This window comes from Indicator indicator, chromosome 37, assembly GCF_027791375.1.
Source record: "Indicator indicator isolate 239-I01 chromosome 37, UM_Iind_1.1, whole genome shotgun sequence".
Lineage (NCBI taxonomy): Eukaryota > Metazoa > Chordata > Aves > Piciformes > Indicatoridae > Indicator > Indicator indicator.
This window is the reverse complement of record NC_072046.1, coordinates 261369-275084: the sequence shown is the minus strand read 5'-3', so window position 1 is coordinate 275084 and position 13716 is coordinate 261369. Positions and strand designations below refer to the sequence as shown.

General features: G+C 46.5%; 1 protein-coding gene across 3 annotated transcripts in view; it reads left to right on the top strand.

Moving 5' to 3' along the window:
- The first annotated feature begins 275 nt into the window (after window positions 1-275).
- Window positions 276-13716, top strand: part of KANSL1 (KAT8 regulatory NSL complex subunit 1) — a 92476-nt gene continuing 79035 nt past the window's right edge. For all 3 annotated transcript variants that reach the window (XM_054396563.1, XM_054396564.1, XM_054396562.1), the window contains exon 1: window positions 276-1591. In XM_054396563.1, the coding sequence (XP_054252538.1) occupies window positions 291-1591 (1301 nt within the window). In that variant the 5' untranslated portion in view covers window positions 276-290. The remainder of the gene's footprint in view (window positions 1592-13716) is intronic.

Here is a 13716-nt window from a genome sequence, read left to right as displayed (position 1 = left end):
TCCTGAGGACCAGCTTGTGTTGCTACTTCTGTTGTTAGCTGCCTCATGCCTGGATGAGCCCAGGGCTGATGGTTTTGGAGGGAGAAAGGTGTACGAGACACAGAGCTTGCATGGCTTTACCAAGAGTGTTGAGTCGCTAAGTGTCGTCTTGGCTTCGTTTTCTAGAAGCTCAAAGCCTTACTTTGTCTTTTCCTTTTCCTTCTGCAGGCTGCCCTCGGGAGAGGCAGTGGGAGGCAGTGGAGCTGGCCTCGGCAGCGGGAGAGGCTGGACTTCCCGTCTCTCTGTGCTGAATGGCTGCGATGGCGCCCGCTCTCACTGACGCAGCAGCTGAAGCTCACCACATCCGATTCAAGCTGGCTCCCCCGTCCTCCACCTTGTCGCCTGGCAGTGCCGAGAGCAACGGCAACGCCAACAACATCCTCCTGGCTGCCAACGGCACCAAAAGGAAAGCCCTCGCTCCGGAGGATCCCACTCTAGATTTCCGAAACAACCCCACGAAGGAAGAGCTGGGCAAGCTGCAGCCGCTAGTGGCCTCTTATCTCTGCTCGGATGTAACATCTGTCTCTTCAAAAGAGCCTCTGAAGCTGCAAGGAGTCTTCAACAAGCAGACAGTCCTTAAATCTCACTCTCTCTTATCTCAGTCCTTCTTGAAAACAAGTGATCTGTTGGGGAGGCAACCAGTGTTGGAATTCACTTTGGAGAATCTCAAAACAATGAGTGCTAATAGCCAGCCACCTCTCCCGCAAGCGCCCGTCAATGGCTTGGCCAAGAAATTGGCCAAAAGTACCAATTCAGACCACGAAAACTCTAGTTCTCTGAATGGTGGTAAGTGTGCTCCTCCTGCTGCCCTCCAGGGTGTTGACTATAACGCAGGAGGTTCTGAATTGGGGGGCTTGAAGACCGGGTTGACCAATTGCACTCTTCCACATAGAAGCCTTGATGCAGAGCACACGACTCCGTTTAGCAATAATAGCACTGCAAACAAATCTTCCCTTAATTCCACGGAGCAGCAGCGGGTGCTCGAGGGTGGCAGTGGAGAGACTAGGCTGCCTGGTGTTGCTGGTCACTCTGACTTTGGGAGCAGTAAGTTGGAGGAGCAGAAACCTTCTGTGCTGGCTGGTCACCACAGTGCTCTCGACTCTGAGATGAGGACGAGGGCATTGCTGCGGCGCCAGGCAGACATCGAGAGCCGTGCCCGCAGGCTGCAGAAACGCTTGCAGGTGGTGCAGGCAAAGCAGGTGGAGAGACACATCCAGCAGCAGTTGGGTGGCTTCTTGGAGAAAACTCTGAGCAAGCTTCCGACTTTGGACCCCGTGAGGCATCGGAGCCAGCTGATGTTGACCAGAAAAGCAGAAGCAGCCTTGAGGAAAGCTGCGAGCGAAACAGTGACTTCAGAAGGCCTAAGCAGCTTCTTGAAGAGTGATTCAATATCAGAAGAACTGGAGAGATTCACGGCCAGTGGTGTGGCCAACTTGAGATCCAGTGAGCAAGCCTTTGACTCGGATGTCACTGACAGCAGCTCGGGAGGCGAGTCTGACGTTGAAGAAGAGGAACTGACCAAAGCAGACCCAGAACAACCCCACGTACCACTGTGAGTAGCCATCGTGCATTGCTTACCTCTGGTGGGGGGAAACCAAAGTGAAAGATGGAAAAATCTGTTTTTTTTGTAGGAATGCTACTTCTTCTTCTTAGGCTGACATCAAAGGTTGTTAAAACTAGCATGGTGTGTTCTGTAGCACGCTTCCTAGTTCAGACAGCACATGCAAGACTGAAGATAAAATTCTTCATGCATACAGTAGTTGTTGCTATTCTTGTGGAGCAGCAAGTCCTGGGAATACTGGATGGCTGGAGTGGTGCAAGCATGCTGCAGATAAACCCCAAATACCATAAACAGTTCTCTCCATGTTGGACCTGTCCCCTGAGTGGAAGCGTTTTCTTTTTCCAATGGGAATCTTTGTGGTAAACCAGTTATGCAAAGTAAGGCCACTCTGAATCTTTGTAGCTGACACCATACTCATGACTGGGGAGTTAAGGGTTAACTGCCTGGGGGGGTGGTGGTTGGGGAAAAACACCTCTGTAAAGATTTAGTCCAAGTGGCAGTGGAGGTGTGAAGTGAGTGTGTGCTCTTCTTGAATGTGGGAAATTATCGTTGGGAATTTTCTTCTTGTCTGTGAGTTGCATTAAGTGATGACAACAGCCTCATAATTATGTTGTTAACTGGATGCTGTTTGCATAAGTATTAGGTGTCAGTTTTTTGTGTGGAGGAGGAAGATCCTTGTCAAGGCAAAAGGTCTTGAGACAGGTCAAGGAAGAAGGGAAATTTTTTCTTCCAAAATCAAGAAATTTCCCTAGGAATGCACATCACAGTGTTTTGGAGACCTCTTAAAAGGCCATACTGGTCTGTGTAGACTCTTGCTTGCATCAGCTGATGAGCTCTGTCACCTTGATGGACCTATTGAACTTAAACCACAGTCTGAAGCAGCTGTGTTCAACAAAAAGCTCCCTGCAGTGGTCACAGGGGTCCTGCTTGCAGTGCCAGGGGCTTTCTGATCGAGGCTGGAAGTAGTCAGCAGGATTTTTTTGCATCCTTGTGCTGTTCTGAGTTTGTTCAGATCTCTGTGGAGAACAAACAGGAACCAAAATTCACTTTAAGTGATGCTAATGGCTGATCAAGTGCAGCCTGACATACGTTTTACCAAACTAGGTAGGTGGATGTGAACAGTTTGTGTGCTTGGTAACTTCAGCACCCTCCAGAAACACACCCATATGGATGGATGGGTGCTGCTAAACAGATGTTACAGCTCTTGGATATTAAATCCCAGCTAAATGTCACATCATGGTTTGGGATGTTAGCACATTTGGTATGTGAAGTCTTAAATGGGACATGAGTTTGGCTTTCTCCCACTGCAGAGCTAGTAGCAAGTGATCCTGCTGGCTGGACATGAAGGTGTTCTTGTGCTGGTAGAGAAGAGAGTTTAATAATTTCATTCCTGTTCTATAATATCCACAAACTTCCTGGTGGGATTAGTAGGAAAACTGCATATTCTAGGTATTGTCTCCTCTAGTCACTATGACATTTGATTAAAATCCTGTCCCAAGTAACAGGAGATTTCCCATCCTTTTGGTTTCATGGATTGCTGTGTTGTCTAGCAAAGTGAAATTTCTTTGCCACTCATCCTAATCCCAAGAGGAAGTTGGGTATTCAGAGATGTGATGCGTGAAATTCTCTGCTGCCTTTCCTGCCCTTTGTGTTAGCTGTGCCTTTCCATTTCCCAGCCTCCAAAGCACTCCTAAAAAGCCAAAGATTTTTTTTAGAGCTAATAAAAAAGAATGATCCTTCTATAGTTTGTAGGTTCAGGAGCTGGTGTGTATGTAGACTGGCATCTAGGCCAGGCCCACCAAACCTCGTTTAAAGTCGATGCCTGTGGGTGTTTAGTAATTACTCTTGCCAGCACTGACTGTCCTGTTGCCATGAATGCTTTGACATTGGGTCTCACGAGCTCTGGCATTACAGAGGTTGAGGCTGAATGCCTGTTTGTGCTTGTTAGTGAAGCTCCTGAAGTCAACCTTAGAGCTGGTACAAGTGTCTGAGCCCATCTAAATCTCACTCTTTTCAAAGCAGGGCTAGGAGGCAGGAAGGGGTAGAGCTGACTTTTTCCACTGGGAAGCTGCCTTGGGGCCAGCTCATTGTGCAGAGCCATTGTTTTACATCTGTGTGAGCACAGAATGGCCAAGGTTTTCTGCAGGCTTGCTCAAGTGTGGCTGGATTTTGCAGCTTGCTGAATTTACTTATTAGAGGGAAGATTTTTACCCTGATTATTTTAATTTTGGTAGTGAAATGGAATATCTTAATGAATGCAAAAACTTCTGTCTCAGCCTTCAGTCAGTTTCCCTTGGCTGTGTATTGCTCCTGGGTGTCCCTACCTTCCCCCACGAAACTGCTTGCTTGCTTCCAGATCTTTAGTGAGAGTTGTGCTACAAACACTGTGTCTCGTAGCTTGCTTGCAGTAAGTGGCCATGTCACTGACTGCCTCTGAGAATCAAGCAGAAGCATGTAAAAGAAAGAGAGGTGTTTACATCATGCTTAGATAAGAGCTGACCTTTGAGTTTTTCTGGTGTGGTGGCATTCCAGAATCAGTATCTGGTCAAGGACAGACTTTGAAGCATTTGTACTGCTCTGGCCTTCCTGATCTTGGCAATGGGGCAGCATCTTCCTGAGGAATTGCGTTAGGGATCAATCAGAACTTGGTAGGTCCTCTGAAAGCACTCACAGACCTGCTGCCCAGGAAGGTGCTGTCATTCAGGTGCATAAGCAGGCTGTCCTGGAATGCATAAACAAAGCAGGGAGGGATTCGTTACACCTTTGTTGGGAAGCCCTGCCAGCTATGGGCTTGGTTTAACAAGGTGCTCTTGATTCTCAGGCACCTGGTGGGGAAAGAAAGTGTGTGCAGACAGCCTTGGCTCAGGATGCATTCCTGGGTTTGTGTGGGTCTGGGACCACCACACTGCCTTTTGCTTGCTCTCAGATCTTAATACACAGTTCTCTGCTTCACAGCTATGATCTTCCATGTTGCTTCCAAAATGTGTGTGGTGGCAGAGTTAGGATCAAGAGGAGCTTTGCCCCAGCTTGGTGGTGAGAAGGCAGGTTGGAGCCTCCCATGTGGAGAATCATACCCAACTTCTTGGGCTGGGTGTGACCACAGGCAGCAGCCGTCTGCGACTGCGAAACCTGCACTGCTTTGAAAGGGCCCAAATGCTGCTGTCAGCGTGGTAGGATCAGGAACTGTTGTTTGTGAAAGGTTGCTTCGAGCAGGGCATGCAAATTCCTCCCAGAGCTGGAGGGCTGGTGGTTGGGCTCTGGCTTTTGTGACCCAGTGATGGTTTAGCCAAGTAATCAAAGTCCTGGTGTTTCTGTGGCCCTGTACTAGTATGTGTAAGTAGGAAGTATTTCACTTGGCTTGTTGCTGATCTCAGGCTGGTTGGTTTCTTTGGTCATCTTGCATTTCACTGTAGGCTATTTCAGACAGAATTTGTCAATTATTTCTGCCTGATTAGTTTACCTATGTCAAACACAGCATAGTCATTAGCTGGTCAGCGGTGCAGGGTTTAGTCTCTGCAGTCCCCAACTTCAGTCGGTGCACCATGGAAAAAGACTATGGATAAGGTAGTGAAAACAAATATTGGATTGGAACTTAATCTAGTTCAGGTCTCTTATCAGGGAAAGTCACTGTTTTGGTGGTAGTTAGGTCGAGCTGCTGGGAGTGAACTGAAGTTCCTGATGACTGACTTGTAGGAGAGTCAGGCAGTACCTACCGTATGTGTGGCTGTGGTTGTTCCAGTGCCTGTGGCCATGGTGGTGAAGCATGCTTCGGTTATCCCTGTTTACTGGTGGGGAGTTGCTGGACTTGGAGCAGCAATGACAAATCATCACCAAGTGCTATTGTCAGCACTAATTTCAATGTCCTCTGTTGGGGAGGGATGTGTGTGGTGCTTGCATCAGAGAATTGTTTTGGTTGGAAAAGACCTCCCAAGATCATGGAGTCCAACCATCGACCTAACACTGCCATGGCCACTAAACCATGTCCCCAGATGAAACATCCACAGATTTCTTGAACATCTCTAGGGACAGTGACTCCATTGCCTCTGTGGGCAGCCTGTTCCAATTCCTGACTGCTCTTGCAGGAAAGAAATTATTCCTAAAATCCAACCTAAACCTTCCTTGGCAACAATCAGTGATTGTTTCAGGAATAGTTGCAGTTGCTGCATCAATTGATTGAGAAATAGGACTTGGAAATTCTGAGTTCTTTCTTTGGTTGCTTTTTCCAAGGGAGAGCATGGTAAGGAAGCCTCTAGCTCAAGGGCTATGAAAGAGCATTTCATAAATCTGTGACTTCATGGAGCTGTAATTGAGGTGGGAAGCCCCACACTGTGGGGATTAAAGATGCTTTTCCTTCTGGTCACAGACACATTTCACAGATTGCATCAGGTTGGAAGGGACCCTCAAAGGTCATCTTGTCTGACCCCCCTGCAGTCAGCAGGGACATTTCCAGCTAGATCAGGCTGCGGAGTCAGACCTTGAGTGTCTCTAGGGACGGGACCTCAACCACACCTCTGGGCAACTGCTTCCAGTATTCTATACCACTCTCATTGTGAAGAACTTCCTCCTGATGTCCAGCCTAAATCTCCCCTGCTCAGGTTTCAAACCGTTCCCCTTGTCACTGCAAGCCCTTCTGCACAGTCCCTCTCCAGCCCTCTTGTAGATCCCCTTCAGATACTGAAATGCTGCTCTAAGGTCTCCCTGGAGCCTTCTCTTCTCTTTCACATAATTGATTTAGCAGAACAATGCTAAAGGTTTGTCTCTGTTTTATGACCATTCAGTTACTTGCTTGGCTTTTTGTGGTGTCTCTTTTGCTCTTGACTTCTAGCTGTGCTTGTAGGTACTGATGACAGCATAGTGCTTAACCTTTGATTTTCAGCTACTTAAGAAAACTTAACATCTGTCATACCTGAATTGCTTGGAATCCACGTGCTGCTCAGCAGCCAGATGTTGGTCAGGAGAGCTGTCCCTCAAGCATCTTTCAGTTGAGAAGAGAGAGAACAAATCCTGAACTTTTTCTTGCTTTGCATTTGAAAGCAGAATCGCAGAGGGCAGTTCATTGTTTGAAAATGCTTAATCAGGTATCCCGAGGAAGTAGGACACTGCAAGTCCCTCCTGCTTTTAAGTACAGAGACCAAACGAGCACGCTGCTTGAGAAGGATCAGAAGAAAAATGAGCCTGTTACTTCTCCAGGAAATGATGGTCAGAGGACACCTTTTATAGATACAGTGGGTGTCTAATAAGTTGATTCTGACTTAACTGAGCCTCGATCCTCGTGTCCTCCCTGGAGTATGGAGGGGAGGTTAGGTGTGTGTGGTGCAGGCACTCAGAGTGCTTCAGTTAAGGCAACATTGTTGGCTTTCATCCTAGAGGGAGCTGGATTTGGTTTTAAATTTACCTTCACAGGCTGAAGTCAGAGTTTTGGGGGGGGGGAGGGCAGAAGGGAAGCAGCACTCCACGTTGGGTTCTGTGTGCAAAGAGTAATGGTGGAGTCAGGTGCTGTGGTGCAGGAGAGTGTTTGAGTTTGGTGTGAGGGGTGTTGAGTGCAGACAAAGCATCTCTCACAAATGCCTTTAGTGTTCTTTCAGGATTTTGGGTTGTTCTGCTCAATCTGGTGTCTTCTCTGCCTGTTTCTTGGGCTGTGGGGCTGCACTGGTCTGATGTATGAGACAGAATGTGGAGGACTGGAAGTGATTTGGTGTCTGGCACTACCAGTAAACTACGCTTTGTCTCTGTAGCCTTTACCCAGTGGGACAGCAAGTAAGAACAGGCTCTAGTTCAGATATTTGTTTTTGGACTTGTGGGTGACACTTTGGGTAGGGTTGCATAAATATTTACTTTATTTTTCATTGGAAAAAGCCTGTCACAGCATCTGAAGCAGCAGCGAAGAATGCTTGTGAAGTTTGTGAATGTGAATTGGCATTAAAAACCTTGCGTGGTGACTCCTCTGCTTTCCTGCAATCTCATGTGAAATTAAAGTTGGTATTTGAGCAAGGGAAAGGGGCCCCATTTAGAGCTGATCTTTAATATTGGAGTCTAATATCCATGTATGGGGGATGGGAAAAAGACTTTTGTGTTGCATTAAACCAGCGTCTGTAAGCAGCCACAGTTGAGAGCTCTGTTCATACTCTTGTTAGCGTGGACACAGGCCAAAGATGTATGGCTAAGGTTAAAACTGAAGCAATGACAAACGGGGACTTCCTTCAAGGGATTGCAAAGGTGTACTTCAAGGCTGTGTTTTTCTTCCTGGAAGATTTGGTTTTCATTATGCAGTAGCATGGGGTTGGTTTTCTTCCCCCTATTCCCCCCCCGCCTCCTTTGTTCTCTCCTCTAGCAGATCCATTCTGGTTGCGCTAGCTCGGCAGCAGTGCTGTGCAAGGCTTCCAGCTGGGGGAAAATGTTTTCCTTGCTGAACTGGCACTACCCCAACAGATTTTTCCACGGAGAGTGTTTTGGGCACACCCTGGATATGGTGCTTTTTGCGAATGTCTCGTCTCAGGGGCTTGGAGAGCTGGATGGTTTTGCTGGGCCGTGCACAGATAAAACGCTTTGGATAGCAGAGAACTTTTAAAAAATTGACTTGAGGTTTTACTTGCTGGATTTCTGAATGAAAGGAAGGACTTAGAGATACAAATAGGGGAAGGCCTGTGTATTGACTAGTAATTCAGCTGGGAAGCGGAAGGAGAAACTTGAATTGCAGTTGAGTCTGTTGCAGTTGCCAGATGGGAACTGGATTGTTTCGTATTCCCAAAGTTCTCTGATGTCTTCTGATTGTGGCTCTCTGCATCTGCAAGACCTGCCTGTGTGCTTCTCGTTGATGTCATGAAATGGTTTGCTTAAGCAACAGCCAGTTCTAGGTTGGTTTTTTCTTTCTTCTCCCCCCCCTTCTGACCTTCTCTGTGATAAGGTTACTTTCTGGAATGCCTGCTCCAGCTTTGACCTCAGCACTGAACAAGCTATTTATGGGAAGGGTACCTGGCACGAATGCTTCGACTTAAGGATTTGTTCTGTGCACAACTTGCTTTTTTTCAGTTACTTGCATCACAGCAACACCAAAGGGGGAGTCTTTAAAAGGGACCTGTGATGCTGAGAGCTTAAATTTGCCAGTATTGTTATTGATGGTGGGATGTCTCAAATTCTGCTGCAAATTGCTGATGTTGAAGGTAGCTCTCTTGTCTGCACCTCCCTAAGCCAGCCTCCAACTTTGTGCCAGAACTCCCTTGTTGTTCCAGCAGTTGTCCATGGCTGGTTATTGTGCCAGAGCAAGGGAGGTCATCGTGGTGATGTATTTAAAGCTCTTCTCTTAGTTGGAAGCAATCAGGTTAGTGAAGGTGAACAGCCTGGCAGATGGCTGTTTTTCTCCCTGGTGCTCATGTGCAACCATGATGTCTTGACTGCAAAACGAGATGTTCCCTGTGATAGTAGTGGCAGAGCTGGGCTGGCACATCTCGTGATGCTTCTGGAGCAGATTAATTTGTGCTGTCTTATGAATGAGCCTGTCCTGAAGGCTTTAATTCTCAGATTCAGCCCATTTCAAAGAGTTGTTTAGCTCCCTTTATCTGTTAAATATGTGCATCCTTCCTGGGTAAAATAATGTAATTTGAATTGTCTTTAACTTACTTGGTGGAATGGTTGAGGGGTGGAAGACATAGATCTTTGACATAGATCTCGCTGCAGCTTCAGGTGTCTCCTTGCAGCACAGCCTAGAGAGGTTTTGGAGTCTGGGGGCATTCAAAACCTGCTTGGACATGTTCCTGGGTGATGTTCTCTGGGTAATCCTGCTCTAGTAGGGGGCAGACTAGATCTTCAGAGGTCCCTTCCAACCCCTACCATCCTGCGTGAGTTTGGCAGGTAGTTTGCAGTGTCGTTTCGCTTAAGAAGTGCCTCCTGGCAGAGTGGATTTGTGAAATGTGACTTCATTTGGCTGCTTGCTTAATAAAATATTCAGTGACTTCAAGCAATACAGAATAAATAAAGAAAGAAAAGAAACACCTCCCACTCCAATGGTGACTTTTTTTTTTTATTAGCCTCAAAACATTTGGCCATCAAATTAGAAAGAGGGAAATAAGAAGGCTCAAGGTACTCCTTATGCAGCAGAGCTTTTGGCTCCTGTTTGTGACATTTTAGCAGTTTCCATAGTAACACTTAACGATGTTGTAAGAAATGTTGCAGGGGATTTTATTTGTGTGAGGGAGAACTTTAAAATATTAATGGAAGGCAGTGTGAATTGGAGGGATTTTGTGTGGAGCAGAAAAATTGATGCTAGGGAGAGGGAAGTGATTTGATGTATTGTCTGGAGTGAGCAGCTGACTGGAGATTGAACTTGTCTTGGCCAGCAAGAGAAAATAAGAGAACTTCAGTCATCTTGTCAGTGTTTGCCACAAAGTCTTTCTTTCCTCTCTGATACTACAGATGTAAAGATTTGGAAATGTTCTGCTGTCACTTGTTCTCCAAGTCCAGGTTAAAAATGCTTCATTTCAGAAGAGCTTTTCATGCCAGCCCAAGTGCAGTTGGAGTTTCTCTCTTTCTATGATACCTGGTTAAATGTTTGAAGCTGTTTTACAGCGTGTTTGTGTTCATGGACATCTCCCTAAGCTTGGTTGAGTTGAAACTTGGCTGTCTCAATGTAGAAGCCTTTGTAGCAGAGTAGCTCCTAGGGCTTTACAGGCAATCTGCATTTTGGAGAAGTCCCTGGTGGCTTCTGCTTGATGGCCAATATTGAGCATGTACTGTTTCAGGGCTGGTGATGCTGCATTGCATTATCAAATTCAGTCCACTCATGGGTAAGGAGCAAAGGGAGGGGTTTTATGTAGAGGCAGCACGCAGGAATAGCCTAAAAAGTGTTTTCTGGGAGCAAAACCAAAGGATTGAGAGAGAGATGTTTGTGTTCACATGTTTAAGTGGGATTAAGTTCGAGTTGGGGGTCAGCAGTCATCAGCTAGCCCCATGATTGCACCCAGCTAGGTGAGCAGAGGAGTGGAGGGCAGTGAAAAGCACCGTGGCTTAGGTGGCTGCAATTGAATCACTTGTGGGAACCCAGCAAGAAATTCCTACTTTGCAGAGTGGCTTGAACACCATTGCATGAATGTCTCACTTCCGTGTGTCTTATCTGTGGTTCTCTGTTATCGAGTTAGATATTTAATCTTCCTATTATTGAGTTAGGTATTAAGTCTTCAGAGCCTCTGGCCTTGCCCCGGTTGCTCGTGACCGGGAAGCTGCCATGAGCCGGTCCCCATGATGGTTTGTGCCCTCTGGATGCAGCTGATTTGTGGCTGGAGGTTACAAACCATTCCTTACTGGGCTCTGCATGGCTGCTTTCTGGTTTTTCTCTGTTGTAGCTGTGAAGCTTGGCTATAGTGACAGCTGGTTCTGCCCAGCTCTTGTCTTCTGTCTGCATTGGAAGCTAATTAGTGGTTAACCTGTTCCTTTGGCCCATTTAACTTTGGAGAGGACACCTGCTTTTAATGCAGCAACACTGATCCTGGCTCATTCCTGGGCCTCTAGATGATGCAAGCACTGCTGCTCCTTCTCCTCCGTGTGCTTGCAATCTGGTGTGATGGGTGGCTTCACTCCTAGGGGCTTGGATGTGCCTGTAGAAGTCAGGTCTCACTGTGTTGCAGAGTCAAAATACATTGCATTGCTGGAAGAGGTATCAAGTGATCAATAAACTCAGTGCTTTGCACCTTGGCTTGTTTTTTTGACTTGCTTCTGCTTTCTAGGTGACAAAAGCACACTGTGCTGCTGTCACACACAGTGTCTGGCCTTGCAAGAGCTGGAGAAGGAAGCTCATGTGTTCAGAGGGGGGTGCAGCAGCTGCTGGTGGCCCCTGTGTGCCTTACGTACTTTCCCTGCAGCCACTCCAGAAGGTGTGTGTGGTGCAACAGCTCTGCAGCTGGGCACCATGCCTGGCCATCTGCAGTCCCTCAGCTCATAGCCATCACTTCAGGTCTTGCAAGTCCTCCCTGGGTGCCAGCAGGGAATGAAGTAGGCCTCTGTGTCCACACATGGAGCGGGGCAGAGGTGTGGGTTGAGCAGGAGACAGCTGACTTCGGAGATATGGATTCTGGTTCAATATCTAAGAGGTTTTTTTTTTTTATAGTATTGGACAATATATTATTTAGAGTTGGACTAGATGGTCTCCAGAGGTCCCTTTCAACCCTTCCCAGTTTGTGAGCTTGACAAAACTGAGCTCCAGTGGGCCCAGTGTCTGGTCTGGGTGGTTCGATGTGACGAGGCAATGGCTGTCCATGTTCTAGGGTTTTCTTTTCTCGTCTGGAGGCTCAGATCCCAGTGCCCAAGGGCAGAATATTTGTGTTTAGCAGCCATCACCATTCCTAGGCTGGGACAGTAGCATGAATAAAAGTTGCAGCAGCTAAATCTGCCTATTTTTGTGTGAATTGGAGCCCTTCTCCATGTGACTTCTGCTATTCCAGTGCTGGCTATTTAAAAAAATAAGAGACAATTAGCCTTCTGTGGATCTGTATTTTGAATGCAGAACACTTGCAAGGGCTCTTGCTCCATGTATGCAACATTTTGTGGTATTGGCTTTTTGCTGTCTCAGACTAAAACAAGGAAATTATTCTCTCTCTGTTCCTCCTGTCATGTAGGTAGCTCTCCTGCCGTTTGTAGAAATCTCTGAAAGTCAAAGGGAAGGTGCTGTTTATACTGAGACAGCAGAAAATCATTTGGAGAAACAACCACATTAGGAAATCTCTCAGGGCATTAACTATTTTTTCTGTGTCAAGGCAGATTAAATTGACACAGATTAATTTTCCAGTGTTTTTCATCATAATGCACACACCTGAGTGGCATCTAATGACTTCTCAAAGCTTGGTTGCTCACATATTGGTCCAAAGCCTTGTTGGTTTCAATGAAATAAATCTGTTTGAGTAGTAACCAGCCACTTCATGAAAATTCTTCAGTGTGATGATTCACATTGTGCCTAAAGACAGCTTTCCATATTCAGCCCTTGCTTACTCCCCCTTACAATCTCCCTCTCCCTGCCTCTGGAAATGGGCAAAAAGCCTTAAAAACAACTTAACTCTTGGTTACTTAAACCTCTTTTTAATAAGTGAGACTTGGAGAAAATCTTACCTGCAAGCTTTGATTGACATTGTCTTGTGCATCAGCTCTTAAACTGGCTTAGGAAGTGTAACTTTGCTGTTTGGGGTGTGGTGGGTTGTTGTGGGTTTTTGTTTTTTTTTTTTTTTTTTTTTTTTTTTAATGAAATGAGCTGTTCTTTGAATTTTTACTAACAGGCTGAAATTACATCTCTCTGGTTACAGCAGTTCCCTGCTTGTTCTCTCTTTTGTGTGCACCTTTGACTTGTCAAGTGCACCCTAGTGCCCCTCCTCTCCCCCCTGCATTAGTTCTCCTCTTGTGCTGATGTCCAGACCTTTTGAATACAGGCAGTTCTAGTTCTTTTTGCAGCTCATTCTCCTCTGGGCTGCCTACTCAGGTAGCATTTATTTTCCAAGTAGTCCCCTCTGTAGAGAGGAAGCTTTTGTAACCCATCCTAGTTGTCATGGCACAGATCTACCTTTTCCCCCCCTGCCCTTTGCTTGCTGTTCCTATGCTTGCTTAGCTTAATGTTCAGCTCCTGAAACCAAATGCCCCTCAGGCTGGTACAGGTAAGCCCTCATCAGATTAGCTGCTCTGCAAATTGAGTTGCATATTTCACCTGTGTTTTGTGCTTGAGTGAGTGAATTTGTGTGCTGGGACATGGTGCTCTTCCATGGGAAATGAAAGGTAAAAGTCACTTGCTGAAGCCTTTGGGTGGCTTACAAAGAAACAGTGAAAATAATCAATGTGTTTGCTTGAATTCTGTGTGGACACCTGAATTTCTGCCCTGTGTGGGTATGAATTGCTTTCCCCTTTGCTTTTTCCCTGGCAAGGGAATTGCTTTCCCCTGGCAAGCTGTGTGCTTGCCATCTCCTCTGCTTTGTCATTTCACAGAAACAAAAAGGTGGGGTTGGAAGGGACCTCTGAAGATAGAATCCAACCCTCCTGTCAGAGCAGGGTCCCCCTAAAGCAGATCACATAGCAACACATCCAGGCAGGTTTGGAGTCTCCGCCACCTCTCTGGGCAGCATGTTCCAGTGCTCTGCCACCCTCAAAAT